Source organism: Apium graveolens, chromosome 3 (genome assembly GCF_009905375.1).
Source record: "Apium graveolens cultivar Ventura chromosome 3, ASM990537v1, whole genome shotgun sequence".
NCBI classification, from domain to species: Eukaryota; Viridiplantae; Streptophyta; class Magnoliopsida; order Apiales; family Apiaceae; genus Apium; species Apium graveolens.
In genome coordinates, this window is record NC_133649.1 from 102,796,683 (window position 1) to 102,823,546 (window position 26,864).

Here is a 26,864-nt window from a genome sequence, read left to right on the forward strand (position 1 = left end):
TACTAGTAGTACATTTTTAGATTCTCAACTTGTGAGTATGAACATTTAAAATTCTGATGCAGCACGTCCATTATTCACTGAATTTAAAACTCTGATGCATCTTAGCTCCCTCGTATACAGTATATAGCTCCTCGGTACTAAAGGTTTTGTGGCGCAGATAGTTCCTGTTTACGCGTGTTTCGTTTTGTTAATTCTATCTGCTTCATACGTTTCAAAGGGGAAAAAACAGAAGCTCTAGCCAAATTCAAGCATTAAACAGAGCTGAGTTTGATACTTTACATGAGCTGAGCTTATCTGAGCTCAATCTTCTACTCTTCTGGACCACCGGAATTAACTTAATGAGCAAAGAGGTTGTTCGAGTTTATTTGAACCGGTTAAACTTGATACATAGGAGTTGGGTCTGACCGGCCAATTTTGTGCAGCAAGATATACATGACGTATTAGAAAGCACATAGACAAATTATACAGGGTAACTGGGGGAACACCTAGCTAAGAATGACAATTCAAGTAGTAAAAGCCATATCCTAGCATGAGCATGACAACTCATTGTTTCGTGTTCAACAAAATTTTGTAGATCCTAGCGGTGCCTAAGATTCTAGCACCAATAACTTTCTGTTCAGTGTTGACATAGTTATGTAAGCTACCACTGCCCCGGATATATTATAAGTCATACCTGGCACAACTCCAAACGTTAGACAGGAGTGGGAGAGATGACACAATTGAATTTATAATGCGACAATTGATATATTGGGTGTTTGGGAAGCTATTACGACATGTTAGGGAACTCACTGATTCGCTGAACACTGAAGTTCAATTTAATAATGCAGATTTAACTCTCTGTCACTCCAGAAAGCATAATTTCCTATTTTTATGAACTCCAGTCATATTTCACCAAAACAAATACTAATTTCTACATTGAACACGAAGTTAAGTATCATGATGGTGTATGCACCACATGACATTATGAAGATCAAGCGATCCTACTTTCCCCTTCTTTTACTGTTTTGACGATTTTCCTGTATTTTTGCCTTTTCTAAACCTATTTCATGAGCAGTCACGGGTTCTTTAAATCTTAAGCATCATCTTTTTGCTTTAAATTGCCGTGGATAGCTCTGGCTGCTGCTACAGCATCATCAACCCTCTTAATTAATTTTTCAAGCTCCTGGATTTTCTTCGATAGTAAACCAGCATTGGAACTGGTAGCCTGAACCAGCTGGTTAGCAGTTTCCAAAGCAGTGCATAACTGCACCTCAGACCAAAGATAGGGAATGTCAGGAGAATCATAAAGGCTTTATAAAACACCAGGTGTTCGACCATAAAGACACTAGCAACTGATACCGTAACCTCATCCGCACACATCTATAATATATTTATATCACCTAAATACCAGAGTCCTAAAGTTTGATAAATTTTTAGTTTGTTAGAATCTACACACCTGTTAATTAGAATAATTATTATACTTCCTCCGTCGCACTGAAAATGGATTATTTTGACTTTTGAAAGACAATTTGACAAAATTTTGACTAATGATTAGAAAATATTGAGCTACATATTGTTAATAAATTTATCTGATGTTTTGTTAGATGCAATTTTCGAAATGAACCAATAACTTCTATTTTGTAGTCAAATTTTGACTTTGAAAAGTCAAAATAATCCTGAACATGATTGTTTTTGTTTGTTTTACTAGTCTTCCTGGAGTGAGTTAGAACTTTTGTTTTTCTAAATTAATTTTATTTTGTTTTTTTATCACTTGTCTTTTTCAAGTAATATTATATTTTTTGAGTTAAATCAATCGAAATCATTTAATGTAAATAATTCTTTTATTTTGATGAACGGCACTTTGTATTCTTAGCTTTTTTAATGACCTATAAAACAATAGCATTATAAAATATGAGAAAAATCATACAATTTTTTTTTATCGATGTAATATGAATTTTGATCTAATTACTTTAATAGATGTAATATGAACTATATTTTTCGATATTCTAGATTTTAAAAAATCATCATTTTAGCTTAGATAAGTACGACAATTACGACAGTATCATATAGAGATGCACAAAAAGCTCACCGGGCCGGGCTTTAACCGGCCTTTAAAAAGCCCGTTTTTTTTGAAAACGGATCGAGCCGGGCTTTTTTAAAAATCGGGCCGGTCCGGGCCGGGCTTCCTAAAAAATATAAGGCCTGTTTTAAGCCCGCGGGCCGGGCCGGATCGGGCTGGACCGGGCTTTATCCGGGATTTTTATTTATATATTAATTTTTTTTTTTAAATTTTATAATTCGAATTATGAGTAGTTTAAATAGCATAGAAAATAAAATCTTGATATATAAACTAAAGGTAAATTATCCTGTAGACGAGCACTTACTTGGTGGTAAAGAACTAATTATATGGAAGTCAAGAGCTAAAACACTCCTTAAAATCCATTCAAAGAACACAGTTCTGAATCCAACATGAAATGCTCTTTCTTAGCCCATATCACCAACGATTGGGAATTAGAAATATTTTTTTAATAATTATTTCTTAATATAACATATAAATAATCATATATACCTTAACCGATTCTAATATTATAATATAATATTTTAAAAATCATAAAAAGTATTGTATATTTTCAAATTTTATATAAAAAAATCAGTTTTTTAATCGGGCTTTTCAAAAAGCCCGGGCTTTTATCCGGGCCGAACCGGGCTTTTATCCGGGCTTTATTCGGGTACATAATTATCTTTTGATCAATGTTTCTATTTAATATATAATATCAATTAACATACTATTATGATTACTAAAATTATAAATATAATTTAAGTATTTTAGGATCGGCTAGACTAAAAAAATACTGAATCAAAGAGATTGATTAAAGTGCGTTTACAAACCAAATTATGACGCTACATTTTCAACTATTATCTTCAGTGAAACATGGACATTGGACCATTAGAAGAACATGATGGTTGAGCCAGAATACACTAAAGGTATGTTCAACAAGTACATACTCAACTACAAAATAATTAATTTCAAAGAAACATTACCTTCAGTGTAAGAGCAGTCCATGAATGGTCACTACCTCCCAGTGCCTCCTTTAATTGGTCATAGGTTTCCTAAAGCAAGTGAAGATAAGAAGCAATCCGATCCCCAACTTCATATATTCAAAACTGAAGGAAATCTTTCTATGAAAATATTGAAGTGACTGGAACCAATACCAAGAAAATTAACTAATACGAGGTACCAAAAAAATTGGTTGTAGTTGTAATCATCAAGAAGCAAGTAGTTCTGATGGCTATTATAACGTCCGGAAAATATTATGTAATTATTTTATCAATAAATAATTATTATGTGATTTTTATGTGAATTTTGGTGAATTATTTGATGATTGATATTAATATTTGGATGTTTATTTCTGATAAAATTTAGATATTTTAATCTTTAATTATCCAGAATAAAATATAGATAGTTTTGGTATTTTTCTGGTAATTTTTGGAGTGTTATGTGATTTTATGAGAATTTATAGAATTAATAATGATTATTTTTACATAATTATAAAATTACTTTTTAGAATCGAAAATCGTTCCACTTTAACCGTTTTTGCGTTTTTACAACCCAAAACTCTTCCGAAAACTCCTTCCTAACCTAATTTGATAATTCTGAACACTTTCCTTGTTTTGACTTTCTCGATCCGGGGTACGGTTTGACTTGTACGAGTCCCGGCGTGAAATTTTCGATACGCAAATCATTTTATAGATCGATAAAAATTTGTATTTTCAAAAGGCGAGATATTATTCCCTTATTGTCGTATAAAGTATTTTATAAGAGGTTCTGTTTTAATAATTATCCAAATCTGGTATTAAAATCGTATCGTCTTTATAGTCATTTAGCGGCTAAATAACCTATTTTTGGATCCGATTTGTAAATGTAATTATCGAATTAATAAATAAATAAAATACTTGATGGGTCTGTCAGCTGTGCGTTGCTTTATTATTAATTGTGTGTGATTTGTTGGGTACAAAGATTAATTGTATAATTAATTATTGAGTTGTACAAATTGTTTTGCTTTTAAAATGATTGTATTGAATATTTATTCTTATAAATGCTAAAATTATCTCTAAAATTATTTTCGTTGCTTTATAATTTCATTTACAATTTTAGGAGTTTATAAAATTTAGAAATCAATATTTTATTGATTATTTATCTTTAAATGATTTTCTGATTTCCAGAATGCTTCAAAAATCACGAAAATTTTATTTTATCAAGTTTGGAATATTTTGAGAATTTTAAAATTATTTCGGAAATTTTCTGACTTTTGTTTAACCGCACGTGTGTTCGTTAAATTATAAAATGCAGGCCTGAATGTGCGTTTCAAAAATGATTTTTAAAAATTTATAAAATTTTTATGATAATTAGTATTAGTTATCTCGAGAATTTTTAAATATATTCGAATAACTTTTCAGGTTATCGTTACTCGTAAATTATTTGTTGACATCGATAATTGCGGTACAAAACATGATTATACTGGGAATAAAATAAAATAAAGGAAACAAAGAAAAAGAAAAAAAATTAACAAAACCTAATTCTACCCCTCCTGTTCCTTCCGACCGCCATGTCCCTCTCCCCCAATCTCTCTCTGTCATCTCTTCAACGCTCATCTCTCTCTTGTTTTCTCTCTCAATCTCCTAAAAATCTTCCTTTTTCTTTCCTCTCTCCCCTCTTTATTTCCCTTCCCGTTTTTTCCCCTGTTCCAGGCTGCTGTTTTGCCGCTGTTGTTTTCTCTTTCTTTTCCGGCGAGCACGGTCGCCCTCTTCCGGTATTATTACCGCCCCTGTCCTTAATTACCGTCGATGTTCCTTGTTTGGATTATGTTAAATTGTGTGTATGTGTTGCCTGGTGTGCGTGCGTGTATTTTTGCCTCCGTTGCCGCCTCCCGGATTCCGGCGAGGTGAGGCGACGCGTGTTGTTGTGCTGGTTTTCGGAAATTCTTATTGATTTAATTATTTTATTTCCCTGCAGGAAATTATTGAATAAATATTCGTGAAATAAAAATGAAATATGTGCGGAAAAATAATAATAAATAATAATCGGTGGAATTCGCGTAGGAGGTCCGGTAATCGGAAACCCGCGAATTTTACCGTCGTCGGCGATGAGCCTCGGCGAGCCGACGATGGACTGTGATGACGCGGTTCTGAATATTTTAAAATAAATCATTTAGTTGGTAAAGTTATTTCCAAAACGAAAATATTTAATGAAAATGTAAAAGTTGTTTCGAGAATCGAAATGCATAATTGAATTGGTATTGGGAATTATGGAATTGCGGTTGTTGTTGTGTTTGGATAATTGTGATGGTTGTTGATTGGGATTGACGTCAAACTGATTCGACGGGTAGGCCGATAAACAAAGGAAATGCTGCCCGATTTTCGGGAAATTAATTCCGAAAATACGGGAACGTAACCTATAATTATCGGAGACGTCGAATGAAGAAATATAATTATATTATACAGAACCTAATTATATGTTGTGACACGATATTTTATAAATAATCAATTACCTTACTATTTTCAAACCAACGAGTATACGTATTTTCCGAAAATAAATACCGAACCGAGTTTTGAAGATGCAAACCATAATTGCTATGTGTATTTCAATAATACCTATAAATGAGACGAGATATGAAACCGTATGGTTAGAAGTGATAGCGATTTAATGTTAAGGTTAAGCGGTTATCTGAGTTAGGGTATTTCAACCCTGTAGATCCTAGACGGAAAATCTTAATATCGACATCGGACTAGGAACGATCTAGTGATTAGTCGTCGAGATCAACGAAGTTTCAATCGAAGGGCCTGAGTGTTGGGATCGTATCCAAAATGGGATAGTAGTTTGACGATAAAACCGAACGTTCAAGTCGAACCAAAGTCAACCAGTAATAGCGATTAAAGCTTATTAAGGCAAGTATTCCTGAACTTTCTTTTAAATTACTGCAATTATTTCTTCTTTCCTATTCTAAGTTCAGAATAGTTAATTGTTTTACATTTCGCTGCAATTACTCTTATTATGCATGTTCCTTTCATTATTGTTCCTATAATTCGATTGCTCTTTTGAGCAAATACCCATTCTTTCGGGTTATTTGCGAACCCTGAATTGAGATGTTTTGAATTCAAAATGATTTGACATCAAAACACTCTACGGGCTGGATGTTTACTGTAAAGGCCAGTGCTGAGCTGGATCCTATGGGCCGGGGATGGACCGGACCCTTGGGCGATAGTGTCTAGGTACCTGAATGGATCTATACGGTTGGGTATAGATCTAGACTGTATCCTGACTGACCAGCAGGGTATAAGTGTGAACTAGTGTCCAGTCTAATTTGTTGTTGATCGCCATTAACGGCATTCTCTCTCGAAAAGTTTATGATTACAAAACCGGACAAACCCTGATTCAGGAGATGAATCGAGGAATCGCTTGTCACTTTTGGATTTATAATTAAAGGCTGGTGACAACCGACGTTTATTCGCTCAACTCACTCAAATAAATAGAATTGTTTAAAATTGTTTAAAGATTTTGTCCGGAAATTTTCCTTTGAAATTAATGCTTGAAACTCAAATTATATACTTGCTGGACATTTTTGGCTCACTCTTTCTTTGTAAATTCTTATTTCTTTCAGAAATAGATAAGTATAAAGGTGAATAGCTTTTGATAGACAGAGAAATCTCTGCTGCAAAAAGATGAAGGTGTTAGAAAAATAAGACAAGGGCATTGGTATAAAGGTATTCAAACTTGGGTTCTAGTTATTGTGAATTGTAGACGGTTAAATTCTTGTTTCATACCATAACCTGTAAACGATCCGGATTCAAGGGGTTAATTGAATATTCTTTTATTTTATGTAAAGATTGTTTAGTGACACCAAATCTTGACCCCAGATTTGGGTTGTTACAGCTATGAACTTGGACAAGAAAATGAAATTGACCAGGCAAGATTAACTCCATGAAATGAAAAGAATCAAAGATACAGAAGAAAGAAGCAATGAGAGACTCTGATGCTGACCCGGTGCAAATTGAGAAACTCGGCTTTGGTTGAATTATAGTACCAAGCTTGCATTGAAATAAATCATTTAAGCTTCCACATAAACATAACTGGGTTGATGTTAATTAAAGATGCATGGAAAGGCAAACAACCAGTTGAGAAAATCTGAAATAGGGGATGATTGTACTGTTCAGGAGAATAAGACAAAAACATAGTGTGCCACGATGGTAGTGGGTGAAAAAGTTACTAGAAATTTGCGAGTTCATTAATTTTTGTTACCCTGTATACATCTCCATTTTATGTTTAAAAGTGCCTGGTCACCCATTCCCTTGTCTACAATATCAATAAATTCTTTCACGGTGCCATTCGACCAATGCAAGGTTCTAGCACATAAAACTCAAGGTCGTGGTTCCTCACACAAGTGCTAAGAATGATAGAATTTCATGAAAAATTAAAGATGATAAACATCTGATTATATTTCTATTAAGATTTTAACATTATTTATATAGAAAACTCTGATCTAACTTCATATTCCAGGTAGTAATAAGGGATTTAAGATACTAGTTACTAAGAAACCCTACTGGTTTAGTTAAAAACACATACAAAATTAACAATTGTTAGTATGTAACTATTTTAGAAGCCAACTTGGGATATCATACCAAAAAAAACAAGTATAATCCTACAAATTCAATAAACTATTGGTTCATGAATTTAAGTATCCGAGAATCCATCAGAAAAAAAAAACCATGCCTTAACGATGGCAAAGGTGCTTGGTGCTTCTACTTCCAGAAGAGTTATATAGTTCGAGACTTCGGGTCTCACACTCTCACCCCCTTCCTATAAAGTTTATAATATACAACTATACAATGACAAGTATCCTGGCAGTAGCTGAGCTGTGGCGAAGGTGATTCTGGTGCTAGAGTTCTACAGTTTTGATCAACAACTCACCTCCATTGTACCTAAAATTACATCAATGATTATAAATAGAAAGTCCTCTATTTCTTTAAATTAACACGTCTTCTTCCCTTTTAAAGATATTTAGGAATAATGAACATTGTGCGCCCATAGAACTAATATTGTATAACATTTGTTCAATTTATAAACGTGCATATGATTTTCTCTTTGGATACTATCTTACATCCCTACTACAAAAGAAGGTTCTTCTCCACTTTATCCATGTACTAAAAATTCTCAAAGTTATCATAAATGTTAGCTTAAAACCTCAATCTAATCATTAAGAATCTATACAAGATGTCACCCAGAAATCCTACCTCTAGGTGCATTTAGGTCACAATGTCCTTACAGATTCAAACTAAATATGAAACACAATCAAAACCCAAGTCGAGGGACCTTCCCACCCACCCCGCAAATTTCAATGATACAAAAGAACCCCACCACTATATGAACATGTCTACTTTCTAATACTAGTCACTCAATTAACCATTTAATCTTCCAAATACAAGTACATTATCAAAAGGGTCATCAAGAAAATTAACAAACAGCAACCAAACATCTACAAAAAAATTAGTTGCAATAACATCAAAATTCATCACATAAACACACATACCTGAAAGAGTTGGGGAAGTTGGGAAGATTGAAGATCAAGATTTGAATTGGGGATGAAAGTAGTAGATGGCAAAGATGAAGAAGATCTTGAAAATGAAGATGACCCAACTCCATCATCAACATCTGCTGATTCTTCTCCAACATCACTCAACAAATCTCCTATGCAAAGTAGTGGCCCTCCTATTCCTCTCATCATCTTCAAGGTTTCAATCTTTTTGTTTCTTGCTTATCAAATATTCAATCTTTATGCTCTCAAATTTAATTTTACCATTGAGTTTTCAATTTTTACAAAATTCAAGAATATAAAAGTTGGGTTTTTTTAACTAAACGACAGTTACACTTGCCGTTTTGTACTTTCAATATTTTGTTTAAAAAAAATACTATCACACCCTTTTTCAAAATAGCATAGAAAGAGGAGTAGAAATACCCAAATTGATAGATACAAAATACAAAAAGATGTCTGGAAAAGAGGAAGTGAAGCATATTGAGGAGTGCTCTGTTGCCAAGTTAGTACTTTCTTTCTTTCTACCTCTATTTTTATTTTTTGGCTTGTGTAATTGTGTGCAAGTACATGTTTTGTTTGTTTTTATATAATTTATCAAGTGGGTTTTTTGTTTTCATACTTCATATTGAAATTCTTGGAGACCCATGAACTTGATTTCTTGTATTTCATTTTAGAAATTCTCATCAGATTTTAAGCTAGTGTTATATAATCAGCTGAATTGATATGTTGCCTCGAATTAGAAAATTTGTTCGATAATTCACAATATGAAAGAAAGACTTAAAATTTTAGATGTATCACTGGCAAGAATGCACTACTTTTGTAACATTTTGGGGACTGCAGATTGTGCCGAGTTTGTGTCATGCACTTTTGAAATGCGTATTAGTTGTGCTTGTGCATAATGGTGCATAATTGACAGGCGTGCGTCTGTGCAACGGGTAATACTGATTCCAGTAATGTGCATTATAATAAAGAATTTAAAGATGGAAAATTGATTGTTTGTGTTTAGATTATGCTCTAGATGGTCCTTTTGGGAAATAAGTGGACTATGTCTCCAACCGAATGTTAGGGATTTGGTTTTAACTAAACAAAACTGTATGTACTGATATTTGTTCTTAGAAATGTAAAAGTTCCATAGAGTTTAAGCCTTAGTGGGTATGATTGGTGAGAAGCTTTGTGTTTCAGAATAGTAACAAGGAGTCAAATATTGTTGCAGGTTTTAATGTCGGGACCAGTTTAGAATATTGGGCTGGGGGTGCACGAGAATGTCATCATTTATGTAGATAGAAGTTTTAGCCAGTGTGTTAGTGTTGGGGCATTGGGTAGAATTCAGAATGCCTTGCCAATTGTTTTATTGGAGAACAAATGGAACAATTCTTGCTCTACCAAATTTCGGTACATAAGTTATAGTGATGAATATTATTAATTTCTGTAATTCTCAGCATTGGCCTTTTACTTCTGGTGTGCTAATAAGAGTCGGAAAACGGTATCCAATTCCATATGTCATCGTAACAATCTGTCAATAATTGACCTACCTGCTGTTTCTCTATCCGGTGTCTTAATAAAGTCTAAGTAATATAATTCCAATAGCATGTTTACATTCCTCCTCCAAATGGATAGGATCCAATTATGAGGATAGAATCCTCTCACAAACCAAAAAGACCAATAGGCACGCTCTATCGTACTTTGTCCTATCAATTAAATTCTGCATAAATAGTTTTCAGTTTCAGCCCAAGCGTTGGTTACAAGACCACTTCTGATACTTTAGTATGCTTCACTCATACGGAAGCAAATCTGCTTTTAATCTAGCATGTTGATTCTCCCCCTTCTTTCTTCATTACTAAAGAGAATTTCTGAATTTCTGCATGACCTTTTCAAACCTCTTCCAAACCAACACCCAAAAATTCTGGCACAAGCTACTTGTATGGATCATGAAGTTTTGCTAAAATATAGGTTGTGGCACAAAGCCTTGAGAGATTGTAACAAGGAGAATACATGGTAAACACACAAAATTAAGTGATGAAAGCAAGGAGTTGTGGTAGTGTGGCACTTGTCGCAGCTCATTACTTTTAGATAGACCTTGCAATTTTGGTACACGACACATGAATACGGTACAAAATGACACGAATAATTTTGGTACACGACACGGAACGAAAGTACACGGAATAATAAATAAATAGATAAATTTTAAAAATATTTAATATTTATAATATAATTTATATCTCTTATTCTAATACTAAATAACAAATATGAATATTCTTTTCTATCTATCTATACTATACTATTATAAGCAGAACGCTCTTTATTTGGTAGTTGGTCGGTACAGTTGTTTGGTATGGTAAATAACAACCGTCTGATCTAAAGACAGATAGATGGGAACTGTTGGATGTAATAATGAAATAATATTATATTAATATTTAAACTGCTCTCATATGTTCCGGGTTCGAATCCCGTCAACAGCATATTATATTTAAACTATTATATTCTTTATTTCTAACAATTTCTACAGGTTCAAGGTTCGAGTCCCGTGAACAAAATATTTTATATTATATTATTTATTTTTAGTCAAGTCTCAAATTATCGTAAAACATATATTATTATAACTTCTTATGTTCTTCAATTTATTTTTCAACTATTGAAAATTTATAATAATATATTAATAATTTTAATATAAAATATATTATTAAAAATTATTCGAGTGTTAAAAGCAATTATAGGCTAGTATAACTTATATAAATACTAAATAAGTAAATATATTATATTTGACTAAGAGGATATGAATTGCATGAACATAATGACTAAAAGGGACTAAAAGGAACTTGGTTTTATTTTGTTTACGGAACTTGGTTGATTACTATCTTATACAATTTAATTATCTTGTGTATTTTCTAATATATATATAATTCGTGTACCAAACAAGTAGCACGAATTTATTAGTTTTGGGTTAGTGTCAACCAAATGGTACACGAATACAAATCAGGATCAAATTCAGTTTTAAGATTTTGACACAAAAACACGAAAATACACGAAACAAATGTACACGGACACGACCCATTGTTTAGGAAGATTTAGATGAGTGGCCCCACTGGTGGCAATTTCGGTTTCAATTTGTGTTTGTAAACGGGTCAATTTCGGGTCAAGTTAAAATTACCTAAAATTAAATGAAAACAAATATTTAAGTGGAAAGGAATGAAAATTCTTAATAACAGGTCATTTCGGGTCACTTTCGAGTTGTGTAGGTCGTGTTCGGTTCATTTTCGGGTTTTCTCTCAGTAAATCGGATTACGAATCGAGTCGGGTTCGGGTCGGGTTTCGGGTCGTCTCCGATATTGTCGCCCCTAATGGCCCATTTCAACCTCTAGCTAATAAGACAAAGTTATTGTACATGTCGAAGATCTCAAGTTGAGTTAAGTCTCTTCAAAACAGTATGTCAGTACCTTATTAAGCTTTGAGTTCACTTTCTTCCTAATTCAATGAAGACCTCTCGCCAACTTGAGGAATCACGATACCAGGCCATGGGTCATATTTCTCTTATCTCTGTCAGTGCCCCCCCCCCCTCCCTCTCTTTTAATTGCTCTTTCCTCTGAGACAGGGATACCAAGAAGACATTCAAGGCTAGATTTTGGCCCTCCGTTTCTAGCATTCTTCTTGATCTAATTTATTGACTCTCTTGTTTATATCCTTCCCTTTGTAACCGTTTCTAAATGGTTTTGACCTGCAAAACCTCGGTAGAGCCCGCCTCAGAAATATACCTAAATTTACTAACCTCGTTAGATAACTACCTTCTTGACAGTTTTACTCCATAATGTCACTTATTATAGATGTTTACTACCTCTGATATAGTTGAACTCCAATATTTCGCTTATTGTGGATGAGTAAGGAAAGAACTTGATATAAGTTGGTTAAGTGTACAACTTCTGCTACTGAATAGATAACCAATTGACAGCGGGAGATAATCATGCAGCTTACTTTATTTTGAACCCCTTGAGGTGTATACATCTCAAGTAATGCTCCTCTACATTAAAAGTCAACTAGTGTTTTATATTTATGCCTTATGGACCATTGCTGACAGTTTTGCAATTTGGGTCAACTTCTTTCAGTGTTCACCTTGGTACATTTGACACGTAGCTAACATTCCTAGGTGAACAAAAGATTATACCAGTAATTGCTTTAGTATTTTCTAGTCTCCACATTGATGTGCGTCACATGTGTCATATAAAGCTTGAAGATTATTCTTTCAAGTAATACTTCTGCATAGTTCAATAGATGCATGTGATTCTTTCTATGGAGATTACCACTTTGTCCACCAAAAGTATGCGGCCTTGTGGCTTGAGTATGTTCTTTCATGTTTGTCAAGTTGCACAAATTTGGTATGTCGTAATTTAGAAAGATCTACACTTTGATTAAAAGACTTAAAATGCTTATTGTGATAATCTTGTACGGTTTAAAATTTTCAAAAATTACAATCCAAAAAAGTTCATCCTTATTAGTATGTGTTTTTAGTTAACACTGGAGAACAAGAATGACAAGATTATTGTAAATGAAGTATTTGCTTGGTATATTTGATGACAGTCGCAAAGGAGTAAAAATTACGGCCATATAATTGTTTTGACTTTCTGCTAGAGTTCGAGATAGAGATGAGATAGTAATGGTTTAGAATATAGATCATTGAAGATATCTGCATTTCTTTAAGTTTCTCATATAAATTTGAGTAAAAATGCTGCATGTGCAGTGCTCTGGGCACGTGGGTTTTCTCTGTCGCTGGTGCTTTGATTGCTATACCAGTTGGTATAAAACGAAAATCTTTGGCACCATTAGTGTTCTTTGGTACCACAGGCACCATGGTGGATATAATGCTGGGGATCAGTGCTTGCGAAAGAGAGCATGCTGAACGGCAACAGAAACTTCTGGAGGAACAGAACTCTGCAGCTACTGGTACTTTAGCGGATGCTGCAACTGAGTCTTAATATGGCAATTGAGTTTGCTTGTTATTGAGTCAAAATATTGTCGTTTAACATCATATTGCATCGGTTCAAATCATCTTCTGCTTTGTCTAATGCATCAATTAATTACTTCCAAGGACCTACAGTTCTGCTCCGAATTTTATGCTGATTGTTCTTGCAATATGTTATTTCATGTTCTAGTCAAGCTTAAGGTTCGGCTTATTTTTGTTTTGAAGCTTGTGTTCAAGTTGCAAAGTATACATTAATTTATTTACATGCACGCACTGCGAGATTGAAATGTAAACATTATTGAGAAATAAATGTATTTACGGTATAACCTCGATAAATGAATAATCTAAATAAATAAATAAATAATTTTTTCAAGTCCCGACTTAGGCAAATGAGCTTAATGAATAAACTCAATAAATGTATTAATGAATAAAAAAATTAAGTATCTATAAGCTCTAGTTAAATATAAATTAATAATCACAGTAGTTCGAATAATATATTTATATTTATATAAATATGTGAATAACATTTTATCCAATAAATACTGTTTATTTGATTTATCATTATTAGTTTATAATTATAATATTAAAATAAGATTCGGGATATATAATTGATTATGATTGATTATGAGTGAATTTGTAAATATCTTACATTTTAATCTTTTACACACATTGAATCGTATGTACTACTAATGAATACACATACATGCATGTAAGTAATTTCGAATGTTGAAAAAAATGAATGTAATTAAATATCACATAAATATTATAACCACAATAAATTTTAAATACATTTAAATATAAAATGTTGTAAAGAAATTATAAAAAAAAAACTGAAATTGATATCTAACTGAACAAATATTTATTTTTTGATAAATAAATATAATACTCGTTAATCGATAAATAAATAATCTCTCTGAATGAATTTAGTTTCCCATGGACAAAATATCAGTGATTTGCTACAATAATTTTATTATAAAATGAAGAATAACAAATTATATAATTGGAAACATATAAGAACTAGTATTAAAAATGATACTCTTTTTTTACATTGAAATAAAATTTTGTATATATTTTTATTTTGGTACTATTCAGACAGCTATGGGGTTAGATTATTGAAAACATGTTTTTAGGAAATTTGGTACACATAACATGGCTCTTTTGAAATATCTTATAACTAAATTTATAAATAAAATTTATGATATGCATATTTATATACACATTAAAACCATTTAACCGAGTGGCAGGATATTCGCTACCACGCCAATATGCCATTTCATTTTTTAGAACAAAAAACAAATCGGCAGCTCAAAAGGTTCAAACTATCTATGCGTTTTCATCCAGAATGCAGCATACATCCCATGCATTTTTAATTAGGAATTTTTTTTATATAGATTCAACATTCAAGGCAATTTCTTGATTCCGTTGTGCGAAGATTTTCAAAATATTTGGTAAATACTGTCCACGTTAAGCTGTCATCGTTAGTGAATGCTATTACAGGTATGTGACTATTACGGAGCACAATACTGCGTGATATATGTGTGCATGTGCGCCATAAGAATCATGATGCTGGGCAATGTGTGCCAACTCTAAGACTGTCAAGTGTAAGCTGTAAACTCTTATTTAATTTTCCCTTGGCAGCTGATATACAGGAAACTGAAATTAACATGTATCCTCCATTATTAGTAACAGTAAAGAAATATGCATGCAAATCAATAAATCATCAGTACTTACAGGTTCAACTTATAAATGTTAATTCAACCTTGTGGGTTCATTAAGGAATCCCAACATTCCAGCCTCCACGCGGAAAACAATTTTATTCGAAAACCCAAATTTAAAATTATTGGGTTCACAACCTTTTGAGGCAGCCGCTACTAAAGAAAAGAAAAGAATGGAATGTAAGCTTTAATAAATTCAGAGTGTTACCAGGAATGACCCACGAAAAATAACTAGGGCATGTTCCTGCACCCTTCTTTTTAAAGGCTTAAACAGGGACGGGGTTTGAGCAAAAAATAAAAAACCCCCCACCATAACAGTGATCCAGTTTAAGGCCACTCCCTTGTCCACAACACCGCCAGTTACACATCCAGCAGTAAGCATATGCAGTCCACCATGTTTTACTTCAGATCCTCTTTTCAACGATAACTATACACTACCCTTAACTAACACAATCAGAAAATACTGCAGATCGTATCATCTTCTGCATCCACTTCTCTCCTAAGTAGGTGACCAGAAAGAAAAATTCTTATCCGAAATAGGAGCTGACGAATAACCTTGCTCCTACATCATGAGGACCATCATCCCCACCAACAGCGTGAAGAGCAACAGAGATTGTTGATAAACTGCGAACTGTGAGAGGAAAAACAGCTGGTTCTACATCTTGAGAATGTACAACGCTTGCTAAAGCGTCCCCTTCAATCTGTAAACTGCCCACCTCATCACGATTCTCATCAGAGGAATCCACTGCTGGCATCAGGTTATGTGGACTGACGATCAACACAACCTCTTCAAGTGGCCTGCAATTGGCTGGACTTCCTCTTCTTTGAATTCGTTTATTTGTGCTCAAACTAAGTACCAATGTACACGTAGCATCAAGCCATTCTGCAGTCAAACCTTCAACTTCATCATAATATATACGTCGCTCCATCTGGGTGCACATAGATGACAGAAAGCATAGTAAACAAATTAGTAACATTGTCAGCTAACAAACTAACAGTGATCACATTGAGCAAAAAAAAACTAACAGTGACCACTATTTGTTTTTTTAAAGAGGAAAAAAAGGGAGATATATTTCAAACTTGTAACATGAGGAGTGGGAGAGGCACATACAGCTAGCTTCTCAATGTAGATCGACATAAATCTTGGGCCAAGACCAACTACACGAGCTTTTGAAAATAAAACCTAAAACAAAAATGAAAGAGAGAATGAGGAAGAGATAAACATTTTGACTGTGCATTAGAGAAAACGGAATTGTTTCCAGCAATCATAAGCTTAAAAAAGAACATCAAAATTTAACTTATTAGAGTGGACATTTTGACATGCTGAACATATAAAATATATAAACAGTTAATATATTGAACACATGGTCAATAAATTATATACTTTGCGACACTATATATGTTGAGAGAGGGCGTGACTAATCACTTGAATACTATAATCAACATTCGACCCTATAAAGGAAGCAGCAACAAGAATCATCTACCACCAGTTTTAAGCAATCACTATAAGCTAAGCAGGGATTTTGTGCCCGTTTGGAAAATCTTAAAATATGTAACTTTTGATTTAAAATGAATAAGAGACTTATAAGTGATAAGTAGATTGATACTTATAAGTTATATAAGTGTTGGGTTAAACGTCAGAATTTTTTTACTTAAATGAACTAAAATAAATAAATTTTAAATACAATTATCTTAATTCGTAAACTTTAAATTAGAAAGACATGTAAAAACATCAATTTTAAAACAAAAGTTAATAAAAAAGCGAAAAATCAAAATAAGTTGAGAAAAAGTACGTCGTTGCTAACATTCAACTCATCAGCTTATAAGTTGTAAATTCGACTTATAAGTTGGGTCGACAAACACTCGTCGATAAGTACTTCCGGGCTTATAAGCAAATAAGTAACTTATTTTAAGCAGCCAAACAGGCCCAAATGTGTGATCCACTTATCACACTTAACCATCTTTTTATTCTGCATTATCATATTAAGCTTATAATAAAAAGACACAATTGTACAGTACTGTGATACCTGTGTGTTCATTCCCACTGACTTTACGAAAATTAAACTAATTTTGTCATTGAAATATTTCTTATTCATTTTGTGATTACTTCGTAAATTCACAGTTGTGTGTTATGGATCCAAGTTCAACCAACCATACATTGTGGGACAAGTGAAATCAAGTGAGAAAATAACTCAACCAAATACCTATAAACAATTACGATAGATACAACTAGAATTTAAAACACACAATCAATCCAACTCTATTAAGTTACATGAAAAGATCACCTGGAGTCGAGCCTCTTTTCTGATCTTGTGTAAGATGCCCTATAGAATTCTATTTAGTCAGGGTCGTTTGGTTCATCAAATTCTAGTATCAGGAATGGGTTCCAATCATTCCAACCTGTACCATGTGTTTGGTTGAGTATTTGGAAAGTTGAAACCCAGACCTCAAACCCAAAAAGGCGCAATGTAGTGGTTTTTAATACCCAAGGGGGAAGGTGGGCTTGTTAAGTAGGTATGAGGTATTAGTTAAAATTAGACAATTTCATGATAAAACACATGTGAATTTTAATACATGTATTATATGATGTTGTTTATTATTAGACTAATTACAACTATTTTTTAATTTAATACTAATTGGTTATATTTTATTATTGTGTAAGAAAATATTAAATTAGTCTATTGATTGCTTAATTACTTTGTTAAATACATATTTATTACATTTATTGTTTGTAAACTTTTAAACAATAAAAAACACACAATGTTCTTCATATAAGGAATTAATTTAACTAATGACTCCAAATATTTTAGCTCATACAGATGACCACTGAAACAAGCAAGTCATATCACGAAGGATACCCTATCCCCATACCAACCATTCCTAAGAACTCTCTGTGAAGCAAATGACCACTTCCATATATTATGATTTTATTTATCTATTTTTCATATATTTAGTTAACTAATTCATGATTACTAACAAAATAAATAACTAAAATAAACAAAAAGGAAAATAGTATGTATTGTCTGTGTCTATATTGCCGTGTGGCTGGGGTATTTTAGCAGTATGGGTGGGTGGGTGGGTGTGTGAGGTATACCAGAGTACGAAATAACAAAGAAGAAGAGAATAAATCTAAAAGAAAGAAGTAGATAAGGAACGAAGGATGGATAAGATTTCTATAAGGTTAATATAAAGATATATACAAAATTGTTAGAATTATATTCCTTTCCATCTTTTGCATATCAGGGTGTCCGCTTTAGGCCCAAATATATAATGCATCTCCTCTTTGTGCTTTGCCTAAAAATGTGCCTCTCACTTTTGATGATGAATCATGCAATTCACTGAAGATAACCCGTGCGAAAAAGAAATTCTTTCCTTTCCAAGTTTGGTGATTTCATATTTGTTTGTTAAGATTTCAAAATTTGTGTTTTTAGCAATTTTCCGATTAATGTTCAGTCTTACAGTATTTCAGTGTATAATTTCATGCTCGTGTGAACGTGTCGGTTCATGTTTGTGTTAGCAAGTACATAGACACTATTCAGGTCATGTATGGGTTCGGTAGTCGAGACACAAAAACATGCAACCACATAGTTATTTGATCTTTTTAAAAACTATGTTTCTTACAAGGTGTTAAAACGACTCCTAGCTGAAATCAGCATTATAACCATAGGGTATTTTGGTAACGCTTATAAAAAACATAACGACTATGAAGAATCAATTGCAGCCACTAAATTATATGTCGAGTGGAAGAAAAATTACCTCTTCCTTCCTGAGTAAAAGCCACAAATAAAGTTTGACTGTAGCATCATTGACATGCCTGCTAGCCAATTTTCTTTCATTGCAATGAGCAGCAACACCTTTAAGCATTTCTGTGCATGGCACACTATACTCTCCTGCAGCAACTGATAATGCTTCCTCAGCTTCATGAGATTCTACAGCATCCTTGTCAAAATATATACTAGTGAAGCACCTTCTTGTCCTGCCCACGCTAAAGTCGAGCACCTTGCTTCTCTTCTTCATGTAAATTTCTTCTGCTTTAACAACTGCGGCTAGCGTCCTGTGAACTACAATATCAGGGTAGCGACGCAATGGAGAAGTGAAGTGAGTGTAGAGGGGCACAGCCAAAGCAAAGTGACCCCAATCATTTTCACATTCTTCTGAATTTCCACTGCAGAAGTATGTAGCCATCTGCATTGGTCTCGTCGCATATGACAAAAGAATATCAAACAAAACAGAGTCATCTTTGAGTTCTTGTCTAATCCGTTCCAACGAGAGATGAAGTTTTCCAGAAGAAGAGATATCCAAACTCAGACCATGTTTGCAGCAGAATGTTTCAAACTCTATAAGCTTCCGCAAATTAGGTTCAGGATGCCTCCGCAACAAAGCAGTAGAAGGATATGCCCTAGTTATTACTTCTGCAGCTGTCCTGTTGGCTAAAAGCATAAACTCCTCAACAAGCGATTTCGACTCCATTGTTCCACGGAATACAAAATCATATGGGCTCCCATCCTCGTTAAATAAAAAGTCCAGTTTGGGATTAGCCAATGAGAGAGCACCATCATTATACCTCTTCTCCTTTAAAGTTTTGGATATGGCATGAAGACTCTTAACAGATTCAACTACGTTGGACCACTGAAATTGACCATGCATATGGGGCAAACCATTTTTTAATGTAGTGAAACTCTCATCATCATACTTTCCATCGATAATGTTCTGTGCATGCTCATATGAGAGCTTGCAACAAGATTGCATTATTGTACGCCCAATCCAGCGATCAAGAACCTCCCCGGACAGATTGATATCCCAAAAAATAGAAAAGGCGAGTCTTTCAACTCCAGGGTTAAGTGAACCTAGATTCTCTGAAAGCAATGGGGGTAACATGGGCAACTTCCGCCTTAACAAGTAGACACTTGTTGAACGAAATTGAGCTTCAACATCTAAGGCTGTGTCAGGAAGAACGAAGTACGAAGCATCAGCGATGTGGACGCCAACCCTGCAGATGTCACTCGATAACCAATTAACAGAAAGTGCATCATCAACATCAGTTGTGGAAGCTGGATCAATTGTAAAAATGCACAAATTTCTTATATCCTGCCTAGTTTGGTATTCTTTTAACGGTACCACCCAATTAACATTTGGAAGGCAGGAGAGTGTCTCTGAGGAAAATTCAAAGGAATGTATTGCATTTTCGAATAGAATTGCAGCAATACATGGCTCTAAGTCTCCGCCACATCCAAAAACTCGAATTACATGAGCTTCTGGACCATTATCTTCTTCCCCCCAATTAACAATTTGGGCAGCTACAAGTTCTGTCCCAACTGTTGCATCACCAACCTCAAGTCTTTTCTTCATACAGTCAGGTAGACTTCGAATAGGAACCATCATTTTTGGAAACTTTGAATCGTTTGGAATAAATGCTATGTACTCCATAGAAGAAAATAACAATGGAAGTTGAATAGCCTCGGAATTCTCAGAATAATCTTTTCTATTGGAACCCCAATGTTTTACATCAAGAAAACCAACAACACCGTCCCGACGACGTGACTTTTCAATAATGGCAACGACCTTTCCTGTAGGACGTTTCAGGGGAAATGCACTTGTCATGGTACATAACCTTTGCTCTACAGTTACAAAATCATGGTGCTCACCAGAACAGCAATTCAATGTGTTTCCATTGACCAAACCATTGCCTGCTAGGGCAACTGATTCTTGACTACCATTTTCCGAATGGTAAGTATTCCTTTCATCATAAAAATCATTACCTACTTTATCTTTCCCTTTAAAGTTGTTACTAACTGGAAGAGTGGCTACTGGAACCAAATTACAATCATCACTAGGAGAAGCATTTCCGGACGCCCCAGATGACCCCTTCATCTTGGTCCATAAAGATAGCGGATCTAATTTAATAACAACAATGTCGCCTTCCACCTGCACAAAGTATGTTATTAGATGTCTATGATCCCTACAAACATATAGCAGTTTTAACACATGTATACACATACATGTACCCAAGCATGTAACAATCTACAAGTTTAGGCATAGGGTAAAAAGCAAACATTTTAAGTACATTCCACAAACAAACAGCAACCACCGCCATATCAGAAAAGAAAAATAGATTCATAGACTAAACCTATACATGAGAGCGGTGGCGCTAAAGCTAAAATTTTGTCGTCATGTTATGCAAATAAAGTTGGAGGTTGTTCTAGTAGCCAAGTTAAGCATAAAGTACATTGCTTATGTGAGAATCTCTCATAAATGTAAATTGCAAAATTCTTAAAAAGTCAAACTTTGCATGATTCTCAAGCAGAGAAAACCACTCTATTAGAGTTAGGCTGTAACTGATTGTAATCTAAATTTCAATGGTGATTGATGCTGAAGAAACATTTTACCCTTCTGGGGTCTTGATCGCTATAGTCTATAAGCTACAGTTCATCAAAAGGGCCTATGCCAAGTCGTCACCATAGCAAAATGACAATGATCAAATATCTATATGTCTCACAGAAAATGGCAAAACTAAAGATATGAAACAATGATACCGCGATAAAAAAATAAAAACAAAGAGCTCGGTAAAAATATTTTGTTACTTGTCACCTGTCGGCATTAGAAGCATTAATTATCCACTGGTTACAAGAAGTTGCTAAACTATTCTATCCATCTGGCACAGAAAAAAATTAATAGGTCATCAAGTCCATTTCTTTTTTTTTAATTACGTATATTCACTTTGTTTCTATACTGTTCCTTCGCAGCATCAAGAATACCGAGAAGTTTAGGCAATATTGCATCAGCTAACTTAAACAAAAACCATATGTGGGAGGGAACTTAGACATTAAATATTTCTGATATTAAGAGATGTAAATGCCTTTTCACTTCTCAGGGTACGAACTACATGATAACAAACCATAAGCGAATCTAAAACTATTTTTTTAGTGATATCAAAAGTCATTTGCTCATGTTTATTTTTATTGTTGGCTGTAAAGATATAGGAGATCAGTGTTTAACTAATATGTTGTACTTCAAATTACTATCTACTTAAAATATTTACGATATATAAATGTTGTGCCTGTTTACTTAGCCATAGAAAAATTTTTATACTCAGTTCACTAAAGACGTGTATCAATCTGTGTGTGTGTTACTTCTCTACTGATGAGTAACAATTTTGTGGACAGGGTCATATCTGAGGTTTACAGCTATCAACGTGAATACCATAACAATTGATTATACGTTAATTATGTCTCTACTAATATCATATTCTTATACGAGAAAATTGATAAGGGGAAAAAATTAAAAAGGAAAAAGAGGGAGACTTACAGCTCGATTTTGGGCAGCGGTTCCACAAATAAGTATATCTACTGGTACTCCTTCAATCTTGCAGTACGCCTATCAAAAATTTGGTGCATTAATGTAATAACTATAGAAACAAATGCTAAGAGGTACGACGAGAAGAAAAGATGGAAAGTCTCCTAGACATACCTCGAGCCGGTTGTGAGCATTGACACGAAATAATGCCCTAACAACATCACCTTTCTGTAAAAAAAAGTACAGGGTGGAAAATTTTCCTTATTGAGATACAATTCAAACTTTTATGACATCAAAGCAATAATTTCACTACACCAAAGCTTCAGACACATAGTACACAAACCTCCAAAGCTGCAGTAACAGCTTCCTTGGACCAGTATGAAGTATAATATTTTCTCTGAAGCTGACTATGTCGAGACGAATGATAACCGTTCCTTGCATTTGAATCAGCTACTGATTTCTCACAAGCTATTGGCTGAGGACAAGATCTTAAAAATCGTTGATTTGTAATAATCCCACCCTCTTGTTGGACTATCTCTTCATCTAAATGCAATGTCAGCAAAGAAGTGAAAGTAACATTAGATACTTGCGGCAAGCTTTTTTAAATTGACGTGCCAATGTTCAGAGGACACAGCGAGTGTAGACATGTTTCATTTACTGAAGCAGATAATGAAGTGTGCATACACGCAAAAGACAAGTATAAGCACAAGATAGTTTTCCCATGCACAAAATTACATTACAGAGTAAAAATCAACTAGATCAGTAGGAAGACCATCCACATGTATTACAAAAAGATTATGTACTAAAAGAGATGCATAAGCCAAGTTTAACATAAGCAAATGCGTTGTTCGCCCATCAAAAATTACAGTTTTTTTTGGCTAAATAACAAATTACAGATACTAACCCTAGAACTTAAATAAGAAAATCTTGAGTTCTTGACAAATAAATATTCGTTTTCTAATTTCTAAAACAGATAGGTGAAAGTATCTCTTTAAATGTGACTATAATTACCTGGCATGTACCTATACACAACTTAGACCAGTCATAGACTAAATAAAGGGGGCCATTAACTTATTATAGTATTAGTTCTTCTCTTAATATTAATAATCTTCCTTGTTGGTTACATTGTAGGCATTTATTTTAAAAAATTTAATACTTCATTTTTACTATAATTAGATTTTAATAAATTAATGTAGAAAATTCATGCCACTTGAGAGACTTCAAAGTGAAAATAAGTTTTATAGTCCCTTATTCCATAAATGTCTTACATCATCTATGATCAGCTGACTTGAACATGAAAATTTACGCACAATTTTTAAAAATTTCAAATCCTGAATTATTAGAGTATAAGCAATACTATATTAACCAGATTAACAAGCCAAATTTGTAAACCAATAATAACTGGGCTTTTGAGTTGTTTCTGATGCGTGTAATTATTACAAAAGAGTACAAAAACACAAGGGCTCTTTTCATAGTGAAAATGTTATTTAACACGTAAGCCTGCATATCTAACACTGTTTTTTAGAGTACTAAGAAGTTTAACAAAGTTACAAACTCATATATTAAATTTTCGGTTAAGGTGCAATATATCGATGCCAAAGTAATTTAAATTAACTGTCACTTTGATTATAAAAGTATGTGCACAATTATGAAGCAATGAACAGATTTTTTTCTTTTAGTAATACTGAATGGATGGTTATATATATTAATAATCTGAATTTTTAGCCTAAAATGCAACTAAATGGGAGGAATGAGTATTCAAGCTTTTCGCTACCATCCTAAAATTTGCTATTCTGAAATCTGAATCATCGTTCTCCATAATTATAGGTTTTAGGTCGTAAAATATTAGTGGCAGATTTTTAGTTTGGTCAGTTGAATAATTATGGCAAGGAACTACTTTAAGGTAGAAGCACAGTCTATAATATAGATATTTATTTAGAAGAACATAAAAGTTCACACTATACCAAATATGGAATCAATTAATTGTCACGAAACATGTGTCTGCTTCATAAGGCATGTTTAGATCCCAAAAGTATTCACAAGTGGCCATAGTGGTGGAACCTTGGATAAATGATTTTGGAAAGTTTTTAAGTGATTATAAACGACACAATCATATAAGCATATACAGCATAACCAAAAAGAAAACAAAAAATCCATATTAAATTTTGGAGCTAATTATTATATGTCGAAATTTGAGTTACTAAATCGACCGAATCAATACAATAAATTACATTATCCAGTTACCTATATAATGTCCACAAGATTGTACAGCACTAATTCGTTAAAATTATGTTAAGAATGTTTAAATATACAAATTAGCTGTTGTATTTATTAGATTACTGAAGCTAGTGCCTTGCAGGTTTGCAATGCGAGATGGAAAACCTTAAGTGAATCTTATTACGTCCGAAATAAGAGATTCTTCTCATTTACAATTTAGAAATTCGAGATTCATTATATTAGTTGTCAAAAAACATTATATCAGGAGAAAACTAAAATGCATGGTGACCACAAAGAGTCACCTGAGGTTTATAACTGTTCAATAATAACTTGGAGTGGCAAACACATATACCCCAGGATTTGTAATACAAATGCTTTTAACCACATGATACTACCTGAGTTTACCCTCAAAACCAACAAGCATATATATTAAACATTTCAAAGATTTACCGTCCTGCAAATTCGGAGAGAAACTCATTTCCCTCACAAAATTTGTCATTAAAAATAAATGCACGATTTCATTTTTCCACCAATCCCTCTAAAATCCTTCCATTCACCTTTACTATCTACACCATTTCTCAATTAATTATTTGCAACCAAACAGCACATTAGAGTACAAGCATCTGAGATAACCTGCACAGTGTCACAGATACACCGTACAGCACAGTGTAAAATTAAGTACACATGCTATCCCGAAAGATACACAATGCATCAAGTGTTTACAATTCAATCTAAGACTACAACATCTCCGCATTAGGAATCCCTAATTCAATGAAAGTAGCAATAAAACAGTAGCAAATTTCTAACAACAGAGTAATAAAACGTAACCGAACAAATAACTGTGGGGCTATTTTTAATTCGATTTCAGATTACGATTACGGTTTCACTCATCCCAAACTAAAATTCATGACAACAACAGTACTAATAAATCACAGTAATTCACCACTTCGGACACACATAAATACATAAACATACATAAACACAAACATAAACATCTGTTACATATGTATGTATGTATGTGTATATATATACACCTGAGGGAGGAGAGATCTGCTTCGATTTTCTATTAGATCGACGCTTCTTCTTCTTATCCTTACTATCAACAAACTCATGAGCCTGGTGCGGATCGAGAATCATCATCGCTCTCATACTCTGAATTTCAAAATCTCTGAACGAGCTCTAAATTTTGAAACAAAATTAACCCTAATTAAAGCTTAGAAAATGTAAACGGAGGTCTTCCGATCGAAAAGATATAGACCGAAGAAACCGATTGAATTTAAATAGACGAACAAAGAATATCAAGAGAGAGAGAGGGGTTAAAGCGATCTACTAGCTGTTTGATCGCAGAGGACAAAGGCACCGATAGTTTGTTTCTTTTGCTTCTCTTTTTCTCTCTTATTTTCTTTTTCTTTTTTTTGCTAACTATTTTTCTCTTCTTTTGCTTTTTATTTTTTCTCTTTTCTCCGCCTTCATATTTTCAAGTTCAATAGTATGATCCTATCAAAAAAATTGTTTAATAATATGACTCCTTCAAATTTTAAATTGAGTAAATAGTGTACTCTCATTTTTTTCCGGAACAGTGAACTCTCATTCAATTATTCTATCCGGTGGTGGACCCAGGATTTTTTTATAGTGGGTTCCTAATATAATATTAAAATAAAAAAATACAATAACAATTAAAAATATTACGGAATTTTATAAATAAGAGATGATTTTTACAATATAAAGTTGTTCCCTGCGCGTTTTCATCTTTTGTAAACGATCTATTACATCATCATTATTAACCTTAGCAAGTGCTTCTTTTTCTATAGGTGAAATAAGAAAATCACTTAAATAATCATCACCCATTCGATTACGTAAATCCGACTTCACAAGTTTCTTTATAGAGAAGCACCTCTCAATCGTTGCAGTGGCAACCAGTAAAAATAACGCAAGTTTTATTAATCAATAGAGTAAATGGTAAGAAAGATGTTTCTTTGTTTATACCATCACTCTATAGATTGCTAGTTCATGCTCAATAGCAATCTTCTCCGTAGAACTAAAATCATCAGGATAAAAATCAACTAACCTCATAAAATTTAATGAGTCAAATGCATCAAATGAATTGTGTGGATCCAAGGC

The 26,864-nt window shown here is 33.5% G+C and overlaps 3 protein-coding genes across 3 annotated transcripts; 1 reads left to right on the plus strand and 2 right to left on the minus strand.

The window, feature by feature from the left end:
• Positions 1–776: 776 nt before the first annotated feature.
• Positions 777–8,846, minus strand: LOC141712652 (uncharacterized). Its single transcript, XM_074515664.1, has 3 exons — positions 8,565–8,846; positions 3,022–3,090; positions 777–1,243 (listed from the first exon to the last, which is right to left on the minus strand). Exons 1-3 carry the CDS (start codon positions 8,757–8,759, stop codon positions 1,073–1,075), a joined length of 435 nt encoding a protein of 144 aa, XP_074371765.1. The 5' UTR covers positions 8,760–8,846; the 3' UTR covers positions 777–1,072.
• Positions 8,847–8,967: 121 nt separating this feature from the next.
• On the plus strand, positions 8,968–13,712 carry LOC141712650 (uncharacterized). Its single transcript, XM_074515663.1, has 2 exons — positions 8,968–9,069; positions 13,297–13,712. Exons 1-2 carry the CDS (start codon positions 9,020–9,022, stop codon positions 13,529–13,531), a joined length of 285 nt encoding a protein of 94 aa, XP_074371764.1. The 5' UTR covers positions 8,968–9,019; the 3' UTR covers positions 13,532–13,712.
• A 1,482-nt stretch (positions 13,713–15,194) lies between these two features.
• On the minus strand, positions 15,195–26,021 carry LOC141712653 (DIS3-like exonuclease 2). The gene is made up of 7 exons (XM_074515665.1): positions 25,778–26,021; positions 22,870–23,069; positions 22,701–22,754; positions 22,539–22,607; positions 18,990–21,158; positions 16,345–16,416; positions 15,195–16,162 (listed from the first exon to the last, which is right to left on the minus strand). Exons 1-7 carry the CDS (start codon positions 25,890–25,892, stop codon positions 15,761–15,763), a joined length of 3,081 nt encoding a protein of 1,026 aa, XP_074371766.1. The 5' UTR covers positions 25,893–26,021; the 3' UTR covers positions 15,195–15,760.
• Positions 26,022–26,864: the final 843 nt, after the last annotated feature.